The sequence below is a fragment of the Cyprinodon variegatus genome, unplaced genomic scaffold, assembly GCF_000732505.1.
Source record: "Cyprinodon variegatus isolate N-32 unplaced genomic scaffold, C_variegatus-1.0 Scaffold116, whole genome shotgun sequence".
In the NCBI taxonomy this organism is placed as follows: Eukaryota; Metazoa; Chordata; class Actinopteri; order Cyprinodontiformes; family Cyprinodontidae; genus Cyprinodon; species Cyprinodon variegatus.
This window is the reverse complement of record NW_015150569.1, coordinates 1,347,347-1,372,124: the sequence shown is the minus strand read 5'-3', so window position 1 is coordinate 1,372,124 and position 24,778 is coordinate 1,347,347. Positions and strand designations below refer to the sequence as shown.

Sequence of the window (24,778 nt, the reverse complement as noted above, 5' to 3'; positions counted from 1 at the left end):
TTATGATAGCAGGGATTGTTTGCTGTAGTAATCTTACGCCTTTTACCACTGTTTTGCATGATTTTTTAGGATAAAATTGTACAAATACCTTAATCTTTAAGTGTTGCTATATTTTAGTTCCATTTTATATTTTAAGGTAATTAAGCTTTTATAACCTTTCTCCCACACATGGGGGGTATATAGTTTGTTATCATTGTAAAACAGTTATAATAGTTGATTTTTACATTCAGTACAGCAGTAAAAGATCATAATTACATTACATGTAAACATTTGGCTATACATAACTGATATTGTAGTTTGAAAGAGACTCTCTCAAAAAAAAAGAAAGAAATATATATGTATATATATATATATATATATATATATATATATATATATATATATATATATATATATATATATATATACTCATCCCCCTATAAACAGTATTTCTAAGAAAATACAGCACCTTGCAAAAAATGATTTATAACTTTGGAAATTACTCACACTTTTCTTACCATGCAAACAAAAGACTTCTATATGTTTAACTGGGATTTTGTGTGACAGACCATCTTAAAGTAGAGTATAGCTGTGATTTTGAAGAGGAAGAATATACGTTTCAAATGACACATAAAAACTTGAAAATGTGTGGTTCGGGTTTCTGTTCAGTCCCCTTCCCTCTAAGAGCCCTTAATAAATCACAATTAGGTCTTTGAGTGTGGTATGGCTCGGGATAAACCTAAACCCTAAATGTTAGAAAATAAATATCTAATTATCAAAATTTATTAGAATAAATCCGGAGAAACAATGGGGGGGGGGAGCCTCGCATAGAATTATGTGAATGAGGAGAAATTGTCTGCTCTTTTACAAAGCTAGTAGAGACATGAAGCTTAAACGTAAATTCAATCTGGAAGAATCTTATCAGCTTCACCTGAACCATCTGTGATATGCCTCATTCAACTCCAGCCAGTCACCTCAGGGGCCGCACCTTCTCCGACGCCAATCATCTTGCAAGATCCCCTTCATTTCGCTTCCGGCCCAGCTGCTGTCTCACGCACGCAAGCAAACTTTCACCAACCTCCACCGCATCTCGACCCTCATTCTCAGTCCCACTCATCCTCTGGCATATTCCACCACCAGTGTCCGGGCCCCGGAGGAAGACTAATCTCATCCTTCTCTAGGTTACTCATCCAAGTCTATGTCTATTCACAGCAGTGACGTCTTTTGCTGGGTCCCGAGCGCCAAAGAACTTTAGCATTTATGTCTTCATCTGCTTCTGTTTCCTTGAATCCCTGTCGGCTTCGGCAGATGGCCGCTCACACTGAGCCTGGTTTTGCTGGTTTCCTCCTGTTAAAAGGAAATTTTCCTGTCCACTGTCACTACATGCATGCTCAGTGCAAGGGATTGCTGAGAGTAATTGAATCCTCGCAATCAGCTGGTTTTCCTATGGTTTTCCTTCCTAATATGATTGTGTTACCTGTATAAATACATTTAATATTTTCTAATTGCAACTTTTCTGAGGGGCCTGGGTGCAAACCTGCACTGTTAAGACACAGAGCTGCATTGTCAGGACCTTGGCTGCAGAGCGGCACCGTGAGGTCTCTTGTGCTGTTAGAACCGGAAGTTTACTCGAAGACTTTCAAAGTAAAAGTGAAGTTGATGCGAAGCATTTCTAAAGTAAAAGCTAAGGTCGATAAACTCCCTGTGAAGCTAGCTTCCTTTCACAAACAAGTGTTGCTATGCTGGAAACGTATGGACACGCACAATTTGACTCCCCACCAAACTCCTATCGAATAATAGATATGAGCTACATAGAAATAAGTTTCTGTATTTGGATCTCTGGATGGAAATGGGCATTTGGTCTAGAAGACATTTTCTAAACGGAGGTTGGCTGTCTTTTAGGCATTTTTGCTTACTGTATCATTTAAAATGCTCCTATGTTCAGTTCACTGTCATAAACTCTAATCTGGCAGCAAACATGTGCTGCGCACTATTCCTGAAGGCTTCGAATACAACTTCTGGAATAAAACTCAAGTCCTGACAGTGCAGGAGGCCTCATTTTGCAGGTGTGCAATGAAGTGTCCTGACAGTGTAGGTCTTCAGCCAGACTTTCTTGACTTTCCTCTGTGTGAGTCAATCCAGGTTGAAATATGGAATTTACAGATTAAGGTGGCTAAACAAAAATACAAGCCACATATTTAATCATAAGAGAAATATAAAAACAAATCATATTTTTCTTGACTCTTCGTAATTATGCTCCACATTAAGTTGGTCTTTCACTTGTATTGTCTAAAAAACACTGGTGATTTTATGAAGAAAGAGGGTCAGAGGTATGGCTAATAAAACACTCAAAGGAGCTGTAGTTGTCTCTGTTCCTGTCTTAAGCATCAGTTGATGTTTTGAGCTGCTCTAGTTCAGTGCTGAATTTGGGAATCTTTTTCTTTTGGAAGACTGCAGCAATCTCCTCAAACGTTTTGCCCTTGGTCTCAGGAACCCGGAAATAAATATATATGGTGAAACCAAGAAGCAACACGGCAAACAGAATAAACACGTAACAGTCCATCCAGGTCTGGAGAGGGAGGGGAAAAAAACAAGCACAAAATTATAGTCTGTGTGTGATCGTGCAACCTGACATGAGATCTGCATTAGCTTACAGTGCATTGCACAAGCTGGATCTGCCCCCACCTCCTACCTGTATGTATGGAAAGGTCATGCCTATGATGAAGTTGCTGGTCCAGTTGCAGCAGCCAGCGAGGGCGATGGCAGCTGGGCGAGGCCCTTGGCTGAAGATTTCTGCTACTATGAACCAAGGAATGGGACCAGGACCAATCTCAAAGAAACTCACAAACATGAAAATGGCTGCCATGCTGACGTAACTCATCCAGGAGTAGTCATTCTGGAGAGAAAAAATTCATAAATGGGTTTTCTTCAACAATTATGCAGCAGTAGTTATCCTTGTAGTGGGTGCATCTTTACTTCCACACTTTTTCTATCCACTCAGCTTTTTATTAACATAGCATTTAACATTTTCTAAGTATTTATATTTTCTAAAAATAAAAATAAGAAGAATTTTGGCATAATTTAATAAAAACGTTAAGGCATAATTATCAAAGTTAAAAAAAATCTAAATTTGTAATAGTTCAGTCCTTATATCATGGCTCAATATCATTAATTAGTGAAATAAGTGTCAAAACACTTTTGCAAACATCCAAATTTTTTCAGCGACTCTTGTTTTCTGAATTTGCTTCCTTCTCATAAACCCCTGTAGGCAGTTTTAGCTGAGACCCAAAATTTTACACTTGGTTGAACAAACCTGGAATTTGAGACCCACTGTCATGGCAACGGCACAGCAGCACATCCCTCCCAGACCAACCAGAGTCAGAGTGCGCCTCCCAGCTCTGTCCACCAGTGCAACCTGGTACACATAGATCATGTTTAAAGACAGAACAGGATAATGCAGCACCCATTCCCGATGTTGCATAGGTTAGTGTATTACTCACAGACACCAGAGTAAAGGCCGTATTGATGACTCCCACTCCTATTGTAGCATAGACTGGCTGACCAACACCAGCTTTTGTGAAGATGGCTGTAGAGTAGTAAAAAATCTTGGAGACAAATGTGCAAAGGAAGAATAGATTACCCCACATAATAAAATTTCACTTAATTGTTTTGTGTGAGTTTCATTAGAAAATTGTATTTCAGTCAGTCAATCTATGTATGTGGATCAAATCATTTTATTAGGGGAAAAAAAACAAAAAAACACTTTATCACTCACTGCGTTAATGCCAGAGAGCTGCTGCGAAAGATGCATCATGAGGGCCACAAAAAGCTGCTGTCTATATACAGAGGAGAAGATCTAGGCGAGAAACAGCAGATTTAATGACCAATTTATTAGCCACACCTTTTTAGTTGCTTTATATCAATGACAGAAAATCTGCCAACTATCTAGCAATAACTTACTGCTTTTTAGTATCTTAAGACATTTAAAAAGATACTGTGGTTAAAACTAAGCATCAGATTAGTGAAAAAATATTTTTCAGACAGAATTATCTCTCTGAGTGTCAGAAAAAGAGTTATAATGAGGGAACTATTCTATATATTTACAGTTTTATGGATAAAAATGGTGTGTTAATTTAGAAGTCAGAGGAGAACGCGGAGACTTGCTGGAGAAATCATAGAGGCTAATGCAGATAATCTAACCACAGGTTACAACAAAGATATACAGACATATATATAGGCAACAAAGAGTACTACTATTCGGTTAAATCATGGAAGGAATCATCTTGTCTGATTTTTTTTTAAAATTGGGATTTAATTTCATTATAGAAGAATTAATGTGTTCAGTGGATGAAAGGAGCTTCAACCCAGTTTTGTCAAGATGTGATGGACCTGAAAAAGTATGGATAATATGCATATTATATTACATAATGTTGAGGTCCTTCCAGACGTGGACCAAAAGCATGAACTGTCAAACCCCAAAACTGAAGGTTTGATTCTAGATAATTATAGCAAGTCTAGTGGGTGAACCCAGCCCAGTCCCAAAGTCCACAAAAGCAAGTGGATTACCACAGAACTTTGACTGAAGAGACAAACTACAAGGGTGCACAAACAAGCTGACAGTAAAAAAATTGATTTATGAATTATAAAAACATATCTATTCATTGCTATTGTATTCGCTATGGCTATGGCTATTGTTTATTATATAAAATATGTTCTGCATATTCATTTTGATCAAATATTTTTTTGAAGGAGCTTAATCTAGAAACTGGAAACATTGCTGCATTCTTATAACAGCAAGAGCTAAAGATTTTTGTTCTTTTTACCTTGTCCCAGATTCGGTGGTTTTAAAATTTCTCTGAGTGCAACAACTTTAGGCAGGTAACTCCTTTCATTTTAGTTTATTAATTTATGAAGATCAATACATATTTTTATAGCTTTATTATCTTGTGTTTCCTGTTTTGGTGGAAGGCTAACCAAGATGGGCCTCTAATTCACATCAAATGTATGCCAAAAGGAAACATGCCAACTGAAGGTAACTCAATCTCCAATTAGCTTCAAAAATAAATATTAAAGTAAAATGCTCCAATAATGTTCATTTTACAGAAATATTTATTTTATCTCACTGGATCCCCCATACTAAGATTAAAGACCATCATTCTAGATTAAGGAAATACAACAAAAAGTTGTATTTTTTTCCCATTTAGGAGGATTTTGTCAGAAACAGCAAGAACTTTTAAAGATGATCTCTGTAGAGCCCTACCAACAAACGGATAGACACTCTTGGCTCTTTGTCTGCCTCCTCCTTCTCCCTCCTCATTTCTTCCAGATCAGCAGCAGGATCATATGCTCCTTTTAGACGATGTAGACCTACAGAGAAAGGGAAATATTGATTAAAAAATAAACATCTTCCCTAAATAAAAGTGGCTAATGCTTTTTGTCCACTAAAATTCCTTTTTATAGAACATCTGTTAATGCATTTACTTTTTTTTTACTTAAACTCTTGAATGAAATAAACTTTTGCGAAATTATTTGGGGTGCCTTTACACTTCCATGCAAGGCTACGCTCAAATAACAAGCTGATCTCAGAATGTTCCTATCTGTCCTTCAATGGGAGACAAGGTGCTGACTTTCTGATATGTTGAAAATGTGGGATATTTACATAAAATACTCTTTACATATTAAAAGTCTTACTTCTTCTGGCTTCCTGCTCTTTGCCCAGCAGAATGTAAAGGTAGCGTGGACTCTCAGGGCACAATGGCAGCATAAGGGACTGTAATATTGCAGGAGCCCCGGAAAGACCAAGCAACACATGCCACATTTCATCGTTGCCAAGAACAAAATCCAAGCCTATCACCTTCAGACAAACAGATGTTATATTTGGTTACATCTCCCTGTTTTTTCTCTGTTTTTCTTTGCAGTAGTTTAGGAATGTGAACATGTGACTTACTTGGCTGAGCAGGATGCCAATGACGATGGCTAACTGATGCAAGGTTCCTAGAGCGCCTCTGTAGGCTTTAGGTGCAATCTCTCCAATATACATTGGCACCAGTCCAGATGTCAACCCTGAGGTGAAGATCTTTAAAGATTAAAGCAATGTGCAGCAAAATATGACAATCGGTGATTCCAGGTGCTTCGACATACCACAGTAGAAGCCCATGACAGCGCGCCCTGTGATAACCATAATGTGGGGCTTCCACATTCGGGAAAGACCCATCAATAGTCCAGCAGCTATAGCCAGGACGTTGACCATAAGCATGCCCTTTACCCTGCAGAACAAAAGAATGAACTTCCTCTTTGTTCTTACAGCATTAGTAAAAAAATTTTATAAAAAATCTCCAACCTTCCTTTGAAGTCTCCGATAAATCCTACCAGGAATGAGGATACCATGCCGCCAATAGAGAAGATGGCTACTGACAGTGACCAATACATTACTACTGAGGGATGCTTTTTTTCCTCAAATGAACCTTCTTCCTCTGTGCTGTTATCCAGTAGCTCTGACCTCTCGGTCCACACACCCAAAGACATAGCATAATGCTTCTCAATGACCTGGGACATAGAAAGACCAAAGAATGCAATGATACATAGATGTGGTTGGACGAACCTGAAGATAACTGTCTAGTTTTGTGGCCTGGGGAAAAAAATGTTTTACGTTCTTTTGGCGTATTGATGCTTTAAGGTAATAGGAAATTTATAAAGCAAATGAACAATGCATCTAATAATTAAAGTACTTTATAATTCCCCATAAGTCTTGTGGCAAACTTTAGTTATGACTTTTTTATGATGCTTTTTTAAAACCAATCTTGTTTTGGGAATTGTTTCCATTAAGCTAGATCTATGGTATACACATCTCTAAACAGAATCTCTGCAGCTCATCCAAAGCTACCATAGTCCCTTTAGTAGCTACTCTCCTTACTGGCCTGTCAGGGTAACTTTTTTGCTTTGACTTTGGTATTTTAAAGTTGCGTAATAAAAATATGTTAATCATGCATCACTTTTATTCCACTTTACTAGAGCAGACATAAAAATCTAATAAAATATAATAAAGGTGAAGTGAAATCTCTGAGGAGTATGAATGCTTTTACAGGTCACTGTAAAGGAAATATTACAATCATATCTTATGTAATCTAATTGTAGATACTTGACAATATGGAGAAGGGATAGCAATAGATGGAGTATGTCTTGTAAGAACATGTTTTATTTATTAAATGTATTGTGTGTCTCTCATATGTGTATTTGTTAAAGAAGTAACAGAAAAATAAATATCAGCCACAATATCAGTAAATGAAAAAGCTTAACATTTTCCTAAAGAGTTTTTTTTTTTTTTTTTTACTTTATGCAGATTCACAATAGATGACAATAAAATATTTTTTTCTTACAGGGCATGTGATGACTAAGCAATTCAATGACTCAATAAAGTGTTTTTTACCTTCTGCGGTGCATTGATGACTCCTAGACTATATCCGTACTGTAGGGATCCTAGAGCTGCTGTAAACACAGCTACAGCCAAAGTACCTGATAGTTGCTGCAAGCAACACACACACAGGTTACTGTCCACATCCACAGCAGATAGTGTTTGGTTTTTTGTTTTGTTTTTAACAACATGCAAATATGCAGAAATATAGAGAAAAACACCTTAACCCTCAGGATACATTTGGGAAATGCATATAAAGAATGCCATTTTTAAGAATTGCCATACCTTTCCCGTCTCCATGGATCGTGACTGTTAGCCTTGTGGCTGGTAATGATCAGTGAACTCAACTTGCCTGATCACACAGTGTCCACTCTCTAATCGACCAACCAACACACACACACATGCACGCACCCACACACCCACCCACAAACCCCTGAACAGGCTCATGAGAACATTGACAATATAGATGGATTTTTCCCCCATGGAAGAGTTTTTTGATCATAATATTTCATATACAGACTTAAGCATATACCAAATATAATTATTTAATAAAACACTGCTTTCAGGATGATTTCAGGTAAATTACATTTAAAACCATAGAAAAAAAAATAAAATCATTTATTTGTAAGAGTAGTGCAATCGTTTTTTTTAGCAGATAACCCATACCCATGCACAATGACACTTGCATTCAATTTCTTTTATAAAAAGTACACGTGCAAACACATGCTTGAACTTGTACTCATGTGTTGGTTTGTTAATGATACACTAGGTTGAACAAAGTCTGAGGGTCGAGGCTGATATGTGCACACTAACAAAATTAAGAGATAAAAGGCTCACGAACAGAATCCTGTTTTGCTAGTCTCTTTTATTTATCCTTTTCAGCATCTCTTTTAAAGCAAACAAACCCCAAAACAAATCAATCCCAAAAGCAGGATATTAGTAATGTTCTTTTAAAATAAAGAAATCAAAAATGAATAATGTTTACAGTGCTTCTGGATTTTAAAGGAGAGATTTCGGCATGATGGTAATTAATGCCTCACTTATGATTGATCGGAAACAAAGTATGAGCATCCAAGGGAAGACAGTGTTTTCTGTAGTTTATTGCTAAAGAACACATTAGCCCACTCAGATCAGTACACCCTATCTACAGCAGCACAGAGGACAGCTACAGTGTAAATGTATTAGGAAGTGCTTTGAAATATCATTAAAAAACATTTCACAAAGGAATTAATTAACAAAAGATTGATTTTATGACCTCCTCTCTTTTTTAGGCCCTATAAAACAATTTAGCACTGCTTGTAGGTGTAAAGTTACTCCAAGACAGATCCGGACAAAAAAGTAGGTTTTTATCATTGCGTTTTTTAAAGCAACAGGTAAGGAACTGAAAAAGATGATAAATTTCAAAATTCTACTGAAACTAAGGAAGACACTTTTTACTGTAACATTTTCCCCCCTTTTTCAGATTTAAAAGATCAAATGACATTTTTTTTTAAAGTCCAGTCTGCCCTCAAGTGGTCAAGTCTTTATGAACTCACAGAAGCTTGGTCAAGTTCCTGACTTGTCGACCATTTATAAGAATTTGGCATCACTGTAAAATAAATCTAGCATAATGTTATTATCAGCTACCAAAGTGCCTTTGATGGTATACGAGTAGCCCCAAGTGGTCAAATAAATATTATCCCAATTAACAGATCCCAGGTCAACCTCCTTTGACATTTTGGACATTTTAGGATATCTTAATCAGCATGAGGGAATTTATCTCTTCTAAACTAGCGTAATTCGTAGAGATCATATGTGACAATATCAGAAACAATAAAAGATCCTGGGTCACTGCTTATCTTACTGTCATTAAAAAGCAATATCAAGTAAAAGGGTTTTACTGCATATTGTCAGAAGATGATTATCTACAGCATAAATTTCCTCAGGTCAAAGTAAGAACATGGAGTCAAAACCCTGCTTTGGAGTAACTTCATTACTGAATAAAACATATGGCAGGAGATCATCCAGTTACCGCAGCATTTCAGCTATGAAAAAACCCCTGTATTATGCTGCTGTATAACACAGATGTCATCTGGTAAAAAAAAAAAAAGAAAACGAAAAAAAAAAAAAAAACTTTTGTACAATGCATAGAATCTGATAGATGTTTTTGATAAAAGAAAATGCTTTCAAAGCACAAAATTAGATGTAAATTTATTAATGCATATCTCTGTCAGTGAAGACAAAACAATAATCAGCACTGTGTTACTTTTAAATAATAAAATAACCCCCGCCCCCCCATCCCTATTGGGTGCAAAAGACAAAATAATACAACAGTAAAAACCATAAAAGTAAGACAGTAGTTAAAATGTGATCAGTAATCCTTAATATCCTTTTGGCTTCTGTTTAGCTTTTGCTTACATCATGCTAGGCACTGTACAAACATTTAGGAGCCACAATTAGATGAGAAAACCAAAGGAGGAGCATGACAGAAAAGGATCCCACAGTGTTCGAAAGTGAATGCTTTACATATTCACACAGTAGTTGGGACAGTAGCTCAGATCCCAGTAAGTCTGAATTCAGGACAAGAAAATATATATTAAAAAAACACATTGTTTAAGGTTAAAATAAAACAGAAAAACAACCCCCCTTCAAAAAAACTCAAAAGCTATGTATTGCCTTCTGTAAATGCACGCTGCTTAGATGCACAAACTTTTAAACTTCATACTAATACAATAAAATACTCTATTTGCATGTAAACAAACTCAATGCTGCTTTGATCACATTGGGTTAGAGAATGAAAATCAGCCTGATATTAATTTCAATTCTTTGATTCTGATCGATTTAAACTTCAGCATCAAGTCAAAGACACCCAGATTTGTACCCACACATACACACACCCACACACACAGATGTGCTGTAATTTTTTACAATATTAAGGTACCACTGACTCCAATACAGCCCCTATCCCCCCCACACACGCACATGTTTTGTTTTTATAAGATTACAGTAAAACTGATGCAGCACCTTCAGATATTAAAAAGTACAGAGAAGAAGAGGAGGCGGGAAAGAAGGAAAGAAGGAAACGAGAGAAGACAAAAGGATGGAGGAGGGATTTCATTTTAAAGGGAGGAGGATATTACACTTGCATATTGTTAGGAGCCACTTCACAACAGAGCGCCTCGCTGCGTCTGTCAGGAAAATGTGACAGTGTCGAAATTTAGATGCGAGTTTGGTGAGAGTACAGAAATATGGCGCCACGAGGAAGTGGAGAAGGGTGGAAAAGAGAATTAAACAGGCATCTTCAATTACAGACATTCAGACTGAATTTGAAGTCCTGTAATATATTTTATTTTGCCACTGCTATTCCAATTCTCATCTTTTATTAAACTGCATCAGAGCTCTTCAGAATGAGTTATGCTAGGTGAATAAGACAAGGCAGTCAGATGATAGGAAATATGATGAGCCAAAGGAGGCAGGAGTAAAGGGGTAAACATTTAAATGCAGTGGTACATTAGAGACAGGACAAAAGAAGAAGAAAAAGAAGACGTGAGTGCCAGTCACTTAAGTAGCAATGGCTTCTGCATGGCCCAGTTCAGACTAGGGTATCTAGTCTCTTCTGGGACTGTTTTTTTTTTTCCCTACTCCATAAATGTCTCTAGAGCGCAAAAAGAGGTCATATGTGATGATCCGTGTCAGTCTGTTCATTTCGTCTGATGTGTATTAGGCCGCAGCAGAAACAGCAGGTTGTGGGACTCGCCAGTAGGAGACTGAAGGAGAGCAGACGAGGTGACACATCACCAGTTCATCATCGAGTTTCTGTTGAGTGTCATGAAGAACACCTGGCTGCTACCGCCTGAACGCACAGATGCAAAGAATACCTGGAAAAGGGATCGGGATAAAACATTTTATGTGTCTCAATGTGCAGCACCCATATGTACAGTATTAACACCATTCCAACTGACTTTATTTTGATTTACTTTTTTAATAATAGACCAACACAAACTGGCCAACATTTTTTTTTTTTATAAAAATCTTTTACATATGGCCTTTTTTTCCATGTCAATGCAACCCCATGTCAAACAGCCACCCTCATTCACCGTGAGGATGGTGTTTTAAAGGTGATAGTTTTCCACTATGAAGGGTTTGTACGTATGAAGTACAAAATATTGACTATTTGGTCCCCTATACAGCTGATCAAAGAATGATTAGTGATTTCTTCCTATGGCCTTCTGATGACCAACGGTCCTGTTAAAAGGTTCTCCCAAATAATCTGTGGATCTCTGCAGCACCTCCAGAATGACCATAGGTCTCTTGGATGGCTATATTATTAAATCTTTTATTTCTAAGCCTGTATATTTGGACTCTTTCCATCTTTTTATTTTAAGGGCTTGAACAGTACTCCTTATTTTTTTAATTCTTTTTGAACTATGGATGCTTTATTACTATCTAAACTTTGCTATAAGCCTCTTTCCAACTTTCTCCCTTGCTGCTTTCCTTTCTCCTCATGCTGTTTGTTCAATAATCTTCTCCAAACATTAAGTATTTAATTTGTAAAAAAAATACATTTTTAAAACATCTGTCATGTTCCACTCCTTTTAGACATATTCTCTACTCTTTGTTGGTCAATCAAATCAAACCCAATAAAGTACACATGATGTTTGAGGTTTTAACCTGACAAAATGTGGAAAAATGTCAGAGGGGATGATACCTATTATGTCAGTATAAAAAATAAGAGAAAACATTTGCTTTTCTACCTAAATATTAATCTTATGGCAGAATAATGTTTAATGTCTTTATCAGGTAATATTGTGTATCTAATAATAATAAGTGTATCTGCTAAAGAAACCTGCAAATAGTCGTTTTATGTGTAATATTTGGACAGAGTATTTGGTAAAAGAAAACAAAAAGATGACAAGCACAACTTATACTGCCCGGTAATTACCTTATCATTTCGCTCACACAAGAATTTAAGTCTCTGGGCTCTCTTGTGCATGAACACTCCATCCAGATGACCTGTCTCCACGGAACGGATTTCTATGGCTTTCTCGCCCCAGCCCATAATCTGATTAGAATGGATATAGGCTGGAAAAAGATGAAAAATGGTTTTAAGTTTATAAAAAAATATATTGCAAAAATAATATACAACAGTTTACAATGAATGTCACTCTTTGGGATAAGAAAATAAGGAAATACCACATTAGCCTTTAAAAAAAAATAATCCTAATGATCTTTTCAGTAAGAAATGCCCACATTCCCAGATTTTCAATTTTATTGTTATGACACTGTCACAAGTACAATGCAACGAAATTCACGCTCTACATTTAACCCATCTCCTTGGGGATCATTGGGCTGCCATTTGTGACGCCTGGGGAGCAGTGTGGGTTTAAGGGTCTTCGCACAGGGAGCCAGAGTGGCAGTCTTGGGGAGTGGGTTTCGAACTTACAACCCCAGGATTCCAGACTCTATGCTCTAAGGGTCACTGAAAGACCTTTCAAGTCAACTTCATGGTAGAAATTTCTAACAAAAAAGTGTGACTTTTAAGAATTTGCTAATAAAAGGCAAATAGAAAACACCAACGAACATTTGATTTAATATCTTAAAGTTTCCTCTTGCAATGTATTTCAAGTCATCATGTGTAATGTGTCTGGCTGCCACACAAGGGCAGCAAAGTTCAAAAATTTAACAGAATTTCTCAAATGCATGGCTGCACCAGCTGAACTGTCTCTTTCTCTTATTAATCCTCCCACTTCAGCCAGTCTCACATTTCTTATGATAGCCATTCCCCACTATTTGCCAGTTATCAACTCTTTATATGAAATCAGCAGATAGGGGGTAAATCCTTCTCCTCAACTGCTATTTCCTTTCAAAATGTGCTTCCAAGTGAAAAGGAATATTTATTTTGTCACAGTTTTGCACTTTGTGGTTCTGTTTAAGTTTTCTTTACTGTCAGGTTGTGTGGAGGTTTTTAGAGGACTCAAATACACAGACGGAAGCTGTGCAGGATTTTTGAAGATTTAATGCATTTCATCCAAAGGGAAACAAAAGCAAAAGTCAAAAACAAAATACAGAAAACCAAAAGAACCAGGAGACATCAGGTAAAACACATGAGGCCCAAAGGAAGGACGAGAAACCAGCTAACAGTAACTTAAGAGGAGTATATATGCCAAACAAAACAAAGACTGGGGTAATCAACTGATTGGGAGCAGGTGTGGACAGAAGGATCTAGAAGGGAGCTAGGGGTAACGGAACAGAAGGTAAACAAGAAATACATAAGAACTTAAACACAACCAGAAAACAACACAAAAAGGAAATGAAACCAATCAAAAGTCAAAAAGAAAACTTAAACAAAACCAAAAATGTGCAAACCCATGACATTTAAAGAGTACATACCAACAGAGGTAGGCATCTCTCCCCATTGTAGCACCACGTCTTTGGTGATGCGTCCGTAGGTGTTGACGTAGACCCCCTCGTCTTCATAGCACAGCAGCATCTCCATTCCATCAGTCTTAGGTAGCACGACAATGGCATGGGGTGTCACCTGACTCTGGATCTATGATAAATACAACCCATTATATTTCAGAGGATTTTTAAACCAGTGTGATTAAGTTAGTCGTAATAACCTTAATGTTAGAATACAACAGGAATCAATGGAGAGTTTTTTTTTTTTTAATCTGGTCTACTTTCTGGAATCCAGAATTTTTACTTAAGATTAGTAATGCAATAAGAAGAGCAGAAATCTGTCTCAGCCAGTAACACACTGCTTTTACACAAGAGCAAAATTAGAAAATAAGCTAATTATTGCTACTGCCAGCAGTAAGTTAACCCTTTAAAGCCAAGTATGTCATGTAATGTAAATGTAAATTCTTTATTTTTCCACAATGGGGAAATTCACTCTCAGCTTATCATATCTGATACATGAGTTTTTGAGACCTCTGCATCATCAGTGTGATATTTTTGTTCTTGAAAACGCTGACTTACACAATCAGACAGATGCAAAAAATGTGTAAATGATTATACAGAAATGCTTAATGTATCAGAATTGATGCTCAAATTTTACTTATTCAAAAGTTAATGTCATTTCTCAGAATTTTGACAACTGTAATAAAATAAATAGAATTATTTCATGGCCCAGGCTTTAAAAGGTTAAATTTACCAAGAGTTATGAGAAATTAATCTGAAGATGAGCTTTGCTTTATCGTAAGGACAGGTAACCACAGGAAAGGGCACAATCATGGGAAACAGCAATAAAGCCAAGCATAATTTATTACAGTAGGAAACCTGATAAAACTTGGTTTTAGTATTTTTCCTTGGTGGTAAAAAAAAAAAAAAAAGGTTTGAGAGCTTTGCATGGGTGAGACAAATTTATTCTAAGAAATTAGTTTCTAAAAACGTTTAGTTAGTGGGTTCACTACTAGACTGTATAGAACATGGGGACATGTAATGCTAATCTATTTCAATGGAGTTATATTCACTAAATATCTATTTATACAGAGAGTAGTCCAGCATGTCACCTTCATGTGTTTGGAACACTGCAGAGGAAGTTGGCAGGGAAGGAGAGGAAAAGGACAATGATGAAATTGTGAAAACAGTGAAAAAATCTTCCTCAACTCCTTGGTGATCTTACAAAAAATATTTGCAAATTAACATAATTATTGTGTTTTTGATTTTAGATCCACATAAATATTAAAGACTTCAAAATAAATGATAATCAATCCATCCTTTTCCTAACACGCTTAGTCCCAAGCGGGGTCGCTGGTGCCTATCTCCAGCTGTCACTGGGCGAGAGGCGGGTTAAACCCTGGACAGGTCACCAGTCCATCGCAGGGCAACACAGAGACAAACAACCATTCACGCACACACTCACACCTAAGGGGACTTTAGAGAAGCCAATTAACCAAACAGTCATGTTTTTGGACTGTGGGAGGAAGCCGGAGTACCCGGAGAGAACCCACGGATGCTCAGGGAGAACATGCAAACTCCATGCAGAAAGACCCCGGGCCAGGAATTGAACCCAGAATCTTCTTGCTGCAAGGCAGCCAATAAGTGATAATATCAGACGAAATGTTCAAAAAATATACAAAAAAGAGTTGTTGATGATTATTCTATTTACTAAGAAAAGAAATTAATCCAAACCAGTCTGGTTCTTAATAAAAAATAACTTCTCCTTCTTGTCAAATCTTTAATTTAGTGCAAATAATCATAGTTTTTATATTTTAAAAAAAATTGGTTAGTTCAGTTTAACAAGCCACACTCATGCCTTATTTCAAAGGTGGGACCATGTCATTGCTTTGCAAACTATGTGTTTCTCAATCTCAAATTAGGTCCTAATGCATCAAAGTCCCAAAATTCTGTCCAAAATTGGGACTCAAGTAAGCAAATTGACTAAATAAATATTCTAATCACTGTGGTAAAATCAATTCTACAAATTAAAGTCAGTAAACAGAGAAGAATGAGCTGAAATGATTTATAAAACAACTTAATAAAAAATACCTTTATTTATGTTGAAAATAAAGATATCTCCGAGTTAATCAACAACTGTACAAACTTGTGTTTATAACATGATTAAAAATGAATGGTAAAATTTACAAATGAAATTAGTTGTGTAACTGTACTGTATAAAAGTGAACTTTGAGATTAATTTGTTTTATTAGACGTCATTATAATAGTGTTATCTGTCAGCTTGGATCCAGTAAGTGTGTTTAGGATATGGAACAAAGCCCATTGATGTAATTTGCATATCTAATAATCAGATAATCTACATTGTGAAGTTGATACTTTAACCTGAGCAGATTGCAGAGGTAACTAATTTTAAAGTCAGCCTGTAAGCTAGTTTTACATCTTTGCCTAAACCTGTTACTTTCCAGGCTCTATGAATAAATTAGTGTGTACAAAAATGTTGTTGCTAAGCTTAAATTATTACTGCAATTATTACTTTATGTGCTTGAAATTATTAAAATTATTATAAAGACCAAAAAGGAGGATATATGTTTTTTGTTTTTCTGCTAGAGCCAATATGTTTGCCTTCTCAAATTCATAAATTGGTAATTACAATTTATTTCTACATTTTTCAGCAGAATATGACAAAATAATCTAAAAAGTTAGGTGTATTTTCTGTATTGATTTCTTTTTATTTTGAATTTTCTATCTTATTATTTAAGGGTGTAATCTACACAACAATGATTTCACAGTTTTAATCTATAATCAATTAATTTGTTTTGTTTTTAATCATTTATATTTACTACCATAGAATTAGTCTCAACCCCTGTTTAGATGATTTGATCATTTTAATCATTCGTTTTTGTCTCCCACTGTTAATGCCAGTTTTTTTTTTTCTGTTTACCTCTCCTTTAAAGGAAAAGTACACCCAAAACATGATTAGCCTTCACTTTCTACTCACCCCCATGCTGAACAACACTCTGGAGTACTTTTTTGATATCTCAAATGCATCTGGAGATCTGGGAGGCTTCTTGCTGTCTGCTGACATTCAAATAATGGAGGTCTATGGCGCCCGAGGCAGAAAGGTCCATAAAAGTCCACAAAAAACGTGTCAATATTCCTCCATACTGCTCGTCCAATGTATTCCAAGTGTCCTGAGTAGGTAGCGTCCATAATTTACTCGAAACAAAGTCATTTACAATGTTTTTAGAGCAAAAAACAGTAGTGTATAGGATTTCCTGAAAGCGCGCGCCTGCGCGTTCACGAGCCTACGGAAACCGCGGCAGACCAAACCAGATGAAAGTGCGCATTCAGCTCGGCAAAGAACTCATGCTCTTCCTCAACACTGAAGTCCTCAGACATTTTTCTTTCGTTGTTTCTTTCTTTGCACAGGTAAACAGCACATTTCTTCTTCTACGCTTGCATTATCGGCAGAGCAGACGCTGAATGCGCACGTTCATCTGGTTTGGTCTGCCGGCTTCCGTAGCGTTGTGAACGCGCAGGCGCGCGCTTTTAGGAAATCCTATACACTACTGTTTATGCTCTAAAAACATTCTAAATGGCTTCGTTTCGAGTAAATTATGGACGCTACCCACTCAGGACACTTGGAATACATTGGACGAGCAGTATGGAGGAATATTGACACGTTTTTTGTGGACTTTTATGGACATTTCTGCCTCGGGCGCCATAGACCTCCATTATTTGAATGTCAGCAGACAGCAAGAAGCCTCCCAGATCTGCATTTGAGATATCAAAAAAGTACTCCAGAGTGTTGTTCAGCATGGGGGTGAGTAGAAAATGAAGGCTAATCATGTTTTGGGTGTACTTTTCCTTTAACACTAAAAGTGCTCTGTAAATAAAATTTAATTAATCGACATGTTTTTTCATGCAAAAGACAGAGACAGAAAAGATTCTTCAGTTAGTATTTTAGGACATAATCAGTTTTCTTTTATTTATTTAGCTATTAAAGGTAAATTAAAAAAGGCCAGTCCAACCTTCACATTTCTACTGAAACATTATAAGTTAAATGTGTTGTTTACATAGCCATGCACCCCTGGAAGTAGTCTGATGTGGTTGGTTTTTTTGTCACACGATAAACTATTTAAGTAGCCTACGCCTAAACTTCTGAATTTAAACATATAAAAGAAACCTTCAATGCCTAAATGATGACAATATCTCATTCACTATCTAATCATTTGCCTGTCTGGTGAAAAACAACATCAAAGACTTGCTAGAAGGGCTGCTTTAGAAAACTGATGCTTAGTTGTGGTTCACATAAATAACCTGGCAGGATCAGTTTTATATTTCTTATCTGTAACAAAATTAGATCAATAATGTATGCGTTCTATCGTCTCCATATAGAGAATCCAAGAGCCAGATTTAGCGGGCTAAAAATAAATGAATAGATGACAGACATCAATCCCTATACTGCGCCACAAGAAAATCAATCAAAGAGGTCGTTTCAAGATTCCCTCTTACTGCTGACCTTGATCGTAGAACGTAGGATAATACTAAGTGACTTGGCGCATCAAGGAATTGAAAAATCACTTTTAAAGTCTATAAAAATAAAGAAGAGCACATAAAAAAACTTTTTTATCTTACATGTGAGGGGATGTAGATGTCGTAGGGATTGCCTGAGTCCACATCAATGACATGGAAGCCCACACAGGAACCATATATAACTTTTAACCTCTGGCCTTCCTCCACCGTGAGGTCAACTAGCTGAGGACGGTGCTGCAACTCTGCAAAAGACTGAAAGTTGTGTGGGGAGATTAGGAAACAAGCACCAAAGCACTGCAAAGCAATCTGTCAAAGGAACTTAATTGCTACATCAGCATTACTTCATTTTAACAAATTAATCCATGAGTTTAGCAGCAGATAGTAAAAGAAGGAGCAGACCTGTGGCTATTGTGGCTTCCAGGAAAGCAATTAAATTCCTTTTAAAGCAGTTAATTTTCTCTAAAGTTGGATGTGTTTTCTGTCTGTTCCCATTTCCTGAAAGTTCACACACAAGACTAAGCAGTCTCTATGCAGAAGGACAAATTTATAAGCCTTCATCCTGTTTTACTGACATTAAATTGTAACGTTAATGTAAATATTTACATTACTTATTATTCAACTGTAAAAATAGTGATACTTAATACTTACTTTTATCAATAACCAAACCACTATCTTTCAATGTGATGTTGAATATTCGTTTTTTTTTTTATTTATAAATAAACAAATAATTATAATTTAATTTACTATGTTTGTATCAACCTGCAGGCGGTATCTTAAAGACAAACAATTCAGATTTTAATTCTTTAAATCAATTTAATTGTAAGAACTTTTCTTCTTTGAAGTTAATCAAAAAATTAGTCATAAGAATATTAAAAATAAAATAATGTGACTGCTGTACAAAGAAGTGCTTAAAAGGTTTAATATTTAAAGTGAGCTTCTTCAGAGAGAAGAACAAAACACATCTTTCTACCTAGTCTGATTTTCAGTTATTGCAAACAATATATTAATTAGGAACTTTTTAACAGTCATATTTGCATTGGGCAGCTTTTCACAGAAAGATGCCCATAGTCAATTATCAAGAATATATTTTCAAGGCTATGCACCATTAATGGTCCTATTACTACATGATTCCTATTCCTATGTGATACGTACACACAGAATGTAAAGCATTGTCAGTTAGATTTGCTATATGAAAGCAAGGTGATGTAAAGTGTAAAAGGGATCTTTACTTGTTGAATTAGTCTGAGCAGAAATATTTCAAACTCAGTGGTAATTTAATCTGGATCTATTCTAAATAAGAATGCTAAAGATATGGATGCAAGATATTCCCTCAGATTATAACAAATCTGATTATTTAAAAAACCTTAAAATTTTGTCAAATCCCTTCAAGCTTATTAGCTGAATGCTTCGCAACAAACCAAGTCTTTATGGTAAAAGTAAGTTATTCTTCTATACCTTAAAGGCCATGAACTTGTGATAAGGTTTGGGTGCCCAGGCATAGATTTCCACTGAGTTCTTAAGTGCAATCACCAGGAACTTGATTCTCTCATATTTAACTGTGGGGAAAAAAACAAACACACACTTTAAAAAAAGTTGCCAGTTCAATTTTGTCAATTTCAATTTAAACCAATAGTGCATTGCTACACTTTGAACATTTAGACATTAGAAATAAAAACAGCATCTCACCAACTTTATAATGTACACAGCCCTCTAGCTCTCCAACAGTGATCCAACCTTGTTTTTTCTCAACTTCTGGGTCATTGTGTAATATCCTGTTCCTCAGCCAGGACAAATAGTAGACTCGCAATTTATTCTTTTTCCCTAAGGGAGAGGTAAACGAAAAGCAAGATTTAAATTATCGAACACAGATGACAAAGACAAAGATATATTTAAAAAAGCAGCATATACCAGATATGGTGACTAATACATTCAGACCCTCCAGAACGTCCATCTGTAAGAATCGACGTCTTGTAATCAGGTTGTAGACTTTGCCCTGTCCACTTCGGTCAAGCAGCATTAAACCATTTTCAGTCCCAACCAAAAGGTTCACGCCTAAGCACACGCAAACATAAAAGGGTGAAAAAAATGAGTAGATGTGGATGTATAAAAAACTGGAGGGATTTGTTTTGGGGCACAATGCAGAGATGAAAAAGAATTTACTACTTACCCCAGAGTGCGGCACACAAGATCTCTGAGTTGAAGCGTTTTTTGTATTTACGGATTTCTGGCGTGTCGCTGTGAGGTCTGATGTTTGTAGGGTTCACATTCACAACAGATATCTTTCTAGCTTCGTTTAGTCGGGCCTGCTCCTGCCTCAGCAGCTCATTGGCAAACATGGCTGGGGCGACACGGAAACATTTAAAAGGAGGTGAGGTCTAGCGTACCCTTTAAAGCTCGAAAAGAAATAAAGTGGCACGAGTGAAATTCAAAAACTTAAAGCTTTGCTTCTACCTGCTGCTGAGGTCTCATCGTTTTCACTCGGGGAGGTTTGATAAACACGAGGGTCAACAAATGGAGTAAACGATGCTTTGGACCCACTTAAACCAAACTGCAAACAGAAAGGTGATTGCTTAACGATAACCAACAATGATCTCAAACACATGATTGAGCATTATGAGCACAGTCGTATGATGTGTTAGTGAGTCTAACCTCAGCCATGTCACTTAGTTCTTGCAGAGCTGTGGTGGGTGTGGAGTTGGGAGAGTTGCTTTGTTGCACTAGGTCAGGGAGGTTACCATGGTTACCGTGATTGCCGAACCCATTACTTTCAGGGTGACCACCTCTCCTTCTTTCCTCTGCCTGAATGCCACAAGCAGAAGATAATATGGATATAGGGTAAGCTGATCAGAAAGGAAATACTGCTATTAGATTTAGAGTTACACGTGAACAGAAACATATTTTTTTAAAATGCTTCAGCCCAAATTCTCAAGCTTAAAGTTTTCACATTTTGTCCAAGTAATACCCCATCTGACTTGTATGTGACAGAGCAACTTGTAGTTGCTTATATTTGAATAAAGAAGCAGGATACTAAAATCTAAGAAATATTGTGCCATTTGGTATAGTTTCCACTACTTAGTTCATAAAATAAAATCCAGTGTAACCAATTACCTTTAAAATTGGGTGTCTAATCTGTTCTATTTAATTTCAGCATAAATGCAACTTTCCAGGGGTTTGTTAGAGAACTTTAATGAACATGTAGTGCCACTAAGACCATGAACTTGAGCTTAGAAGCTAACCTCTCCTTTAAAGAAAAGTACTATCCTACCACCTCCATGTTAGAAACTTGGTCTTAGCATGGGCAAGAAAAGAAAGAATATAGTACAATTGTAACATGTTGGTTGTAGCATAGTGCCATGGGAAGGCTTTTCCTTTGAAGGAAAGGATAGCTTGCCAGATTGGTTAAAAATAAATAAATAAATAAATAAATAAAATCAGAAAGTTCCTGGTGCAAAACAAGTTGAGACTGAAGTGGGACAATGAACAATACATACGGCAGAAAAACAACACAACAGTTTAGATCAAAGCATTCATGTGTAAAAATGATGTATTTAAGTCCAGACCTGAAAACTGCTTCACTCTCTTACTAACTGAGCTTTAGCTATTAAACAGTGAGTAAAGCTAATACAGACAGTAAATAACACTGTAATTACTTGGGAGGTTTGGCAAAGAATTGAATCAGTAGGTTTGAATACAAAAAAAATTCCTTTGTAACATCTTAAAAACCATGTAGGATTTTCATTTCACCAAAAGGTAAGTACTACTTTTTCATAGTCGATGAAATACAGAAAATTCTACTAAAACACATTGATATTTGTGATCATGATGTGACAAAATGTCGAAATGTTAAATGGATATTAATACTTTTGCAGTAGGCTTCATGCATCCTGTGTGTGCGTGCTTTTTGAGACTAAATGTACTTGTGTGTTCACATTCATCACCTCTCTCATCATCAGAGTACTGTCCCTGGAGCTATTATAGGCATCTCCCAAAGCGTCCTCTGCCAGCCCTCCGTACGACTCAGAGCCGCTCTGCACTCCAGGCCTGCAGCGCACACACACTCCATCACTTACAAAACAAATTCTGCTGAAACAGTGCCTGCAATCATCTGCCATTGAGTAAAATACAAATTACAAAGAACTTTGAAAGTAATAAAAAAAAAAAAATGACAGCTTGCAGTTAATAAAAAACTCACAAAAGGATAAAAATAAAACCTGAAAAGACAACTTACATGATGCGGGGGATATCGCTAACAGCCACAGTCCCGTCGTGCCCCAACACCTCCCCGTCCTCATCACTGCTTTCCGATTCTTCGCTAGAGGATGAGTAGTCTGTGACCTTCATCATTATGACACAGCATACAGTATGTGAGAAACAACTTTAGATTAGGATTTTACATTTTTCTTCATATTTACAAAAAATCTACACGACTGACACACATTCAAGAAAATAGATGACGCACATTTCTATCTGCATAGAAATTGTGATTTTCTATTAGACGGAATAAAAGGTTAGCGCATGTTAACCTGTAACTTCGGTAAAACAAGCTTTTTATTCCTTTTAAAGGATAATCTGCATAAACAAATACGCATATTTTAATGTAGGGTGAAGCAATTTCTCCTTACTTAAAGGATTAAATTAGATAAATGCATAGTTGGTACAGAAGTAGGTCTTGAACTTCTAGGATCTTTAAAAAGCAAAGGGGTGCAGTTGTAGGGAGCTACATGATGCGAGAATAAATAATCCCCTCCAGATTTTATTTTAATGTAACCTTATAATGTTATCTTTTTTATTTTCAAACGTATTAAGTGCTGAATCAAACCCCCTATTGTAGTGGAATTCTAGAAAAAAATTATATAGATTTCTCTTTATTCAGGACAGTTACACTGATAAATTATAGCAGATGGAGTTTTCCTTAAAGCTGAGTAGCTGCTCTATATTCTGTAATAAAGCAATGATGTAAAAAAGCAAGAAATAGACCCTTGGAACTAAACTACAGAAACGCAAACCTAGATATAAAGCAGATCTGATGTTAAGTTCCCTAAAACCTTGATCATTTCTATACTGTACTTGCTGCTGGTATGGCTTACTCCCCTTTTGTGTCGACAAAAAGTCCAACTGTGCAAAGATTAAAAAGGAAAAGGACCCTAATCATTTCACTTCTCATTTGGCACCAAGTACATTTTTTTCCTCAAAGGCTAAAAGGTTCAGTCACATGGTTCCATTATATCTTCTATTTGGCGCCCAGTGTGAATCTCTGTCAACTGAATTAAAACTAATGAATCATTTATTGCAGCAGCATAACCTCATAAGGTAATTTTGAGAAATTCTGCCCCTGATTCCTCTTCTTTCCTGCCTTTAATAGTTGGCACAATCACACTCTCTAGATCATACTCATCAATTTCTAGGCCACCAAACTGAATCAGCCCTACTATGGCAATTTATGTGGCCCACAAGAGCCAAAAGAAATCACGTCATATAAAACACAGGTGTACGTTGTTTCAACCCCTTAACTGTAATGTGGACACTAGGGGCCTAACTGAATGTTTTTCTAATTTCTAAGAATCATAGTTCCACTTTCAATAATTAAAAGTTGGTACTGATTAATGATAAATTGGACATCTCAGTTTAAACTTTTAAAGTTTTATCAAGCCATTGCATCTACTCTGTGAACCTTTTAATAGGAAAAGCGTATAATTGAATTTAGTTAGCTATGTTTATTTTTTTATTTTGGGGTTGCAACAAAAAAAATTGGAATTTTTAATACCAGAAAAGTGTGCTCCTTGTAAATTGAATTGTAAAATTGAGTTTGATTCATACAGCTACAACCATCCGTTTTAAAGATATAAATGATGATGAAGGGACCAGACATAAACGATAGTTGCCGGCCCTGCTCTAAATATCTTTTTTCATATTTTTTTTCTTTAGATATTTGATCTAGGGCCGAAAAAGCCATTTTTTTTTTTTTGCTGGACCCTTGTCAGTGTTATATATGTTACATTACATTCCCAAAAAACTAGCATTTTCTTGCTGAGGTGACTAAAATTCTATCTAAAATATTTTATTTCAAAAAGGATAGAAGGCCATTCACTCCACAGGCCCTCACAGATTCTCCTCTGATCTTAACAGTGGACATGTCCTTCATAACACGGAGAAGCTTAAAGTAATATATTGGTCTGAATAGAGTAAATATTTGAACGCTTTTTCCTACTATCACTTCCAAACAAGTGACTGGCTTGCTTCCCATGGTTTCTCTGAGTGGGTAAAATTGCCAGATTTTGCTATAGTTCTTCTGCTAATTTTCGAATTTATTTCCTCCATTATCAATTTACTTGGCAACAGCAAAAGTACTGTATGAGTCCTCCGACACAACAGTTAATGAGGATAAGGAAGAATTTTAAGATGCTTCAGTTAAAAGAGACAGGAAGTTTAAGGATAGGCAATAATAAGAAGGAAGGAAGGAAGGAAGGAAGGAAG

The 24,778-nt window shown here is 36.4% G+C and overlaps 2 protein-coding genes across 10 annotated transcripts in view; both read right to left on the bottom strand.

The window, feature by feature from the left end:
- Positions 1-995: 995 nt before the first annotated feature.
- slc2a2 (solute carrier family 2 (facilitated glucose transporter), member 2) lies at positions 996-7,754 on the bottom strand. Its single transcript, XM_015375262.1, has 12 exons — positions 7,676-7,754; positions 7,406-7,501; positions 6,320-6,525; positions 6,121-6,245; positions 5,927-6,042; positions 5,671-5,833; positions 5,240-5,346; positions 3,755-3,835; positions 3,480-3,584; positions 3,293-3,394; positions 2,672-2,875; positions 996-2,548 (listed from the first exon to the last, which is right to left on the bottom strand). The coding sequence occupies exons 1-12, from the start codon at positions 7,688-7,690 to the stop codon at positions 2,360-2,362; spliced, it is 1,509 nt and encodes a 502-aa protein (XP_015230748.1). The 5' UTR covers positions 7,691-7,754; the 3' UTR covers positions 996-2,359.
- A 1,742-nt stretch (positions 7,755-9,496) lies between these two features.
- The window catches only part of LOC107085122 (TRAF2 and NCK-interacting protein kinase-like), a 46,020-nt gene continuing 30,738 nt past the window's right edge, over positions 9,497-24,778 (bottom strand). For 5 of the 9 annotated variants that reach the window (XM_015375283.1, XM_015375285.1, XM_015375286.1 and 2 more), the window contains 13 exons: positions 22,533-22,639; positions 22,243-22,345; positions 20,954-21,103; positions 20,756-20,852; positions 20,472-20,642; positions 20,213-20,356; positions 19,991-20,125; positions 19,760-19,860; positions 18,407-18,556; positions 14,881-14,898; positions 13,760-13,919; positions 12,312-12,451; positions 9,497-11,247 (listed from right to left, as the gene is read on the bottom strand). In XM_015375283.1, the coding sequence (XP_015230769.1) occupies positions 11,164-11,247; positions 12,312-12,451; positions 13,760-13,919; positions 14,881-14,898; positions 18,407-18,556; positions 19,760-19,860; positions 19,991-20,125; positions 20,213-20,356; positions 20,472-20,642; positions 20,756-20,852; positions 20,954-21,103; positions 22,243-22,345; positions 22,533-22,639 (1,560 nt within the window). In that variant the 3' untranslated portion in view covers positions 9,497-11,163. The remainder of the gene's footprint in view (positions 11,248-12,311; positions 12,452-13,759; positions 13,920-14,880; positions 14,899-18,406; positions 18,557-19,759; positions 19,861-19,990; positions 20,126-20,212; positions 20,357-20,471; positions 20,643-20,755; positions 20,853-20,953; positions 21,104-22,242; positions 22,346-22,532; positions 22,640-24,778) is intronic. The other 4 variants (XM_015375290.1, XM_015375291.1, XM_015375284.1 and 1 more) reach the window with 3 other exon arrangements.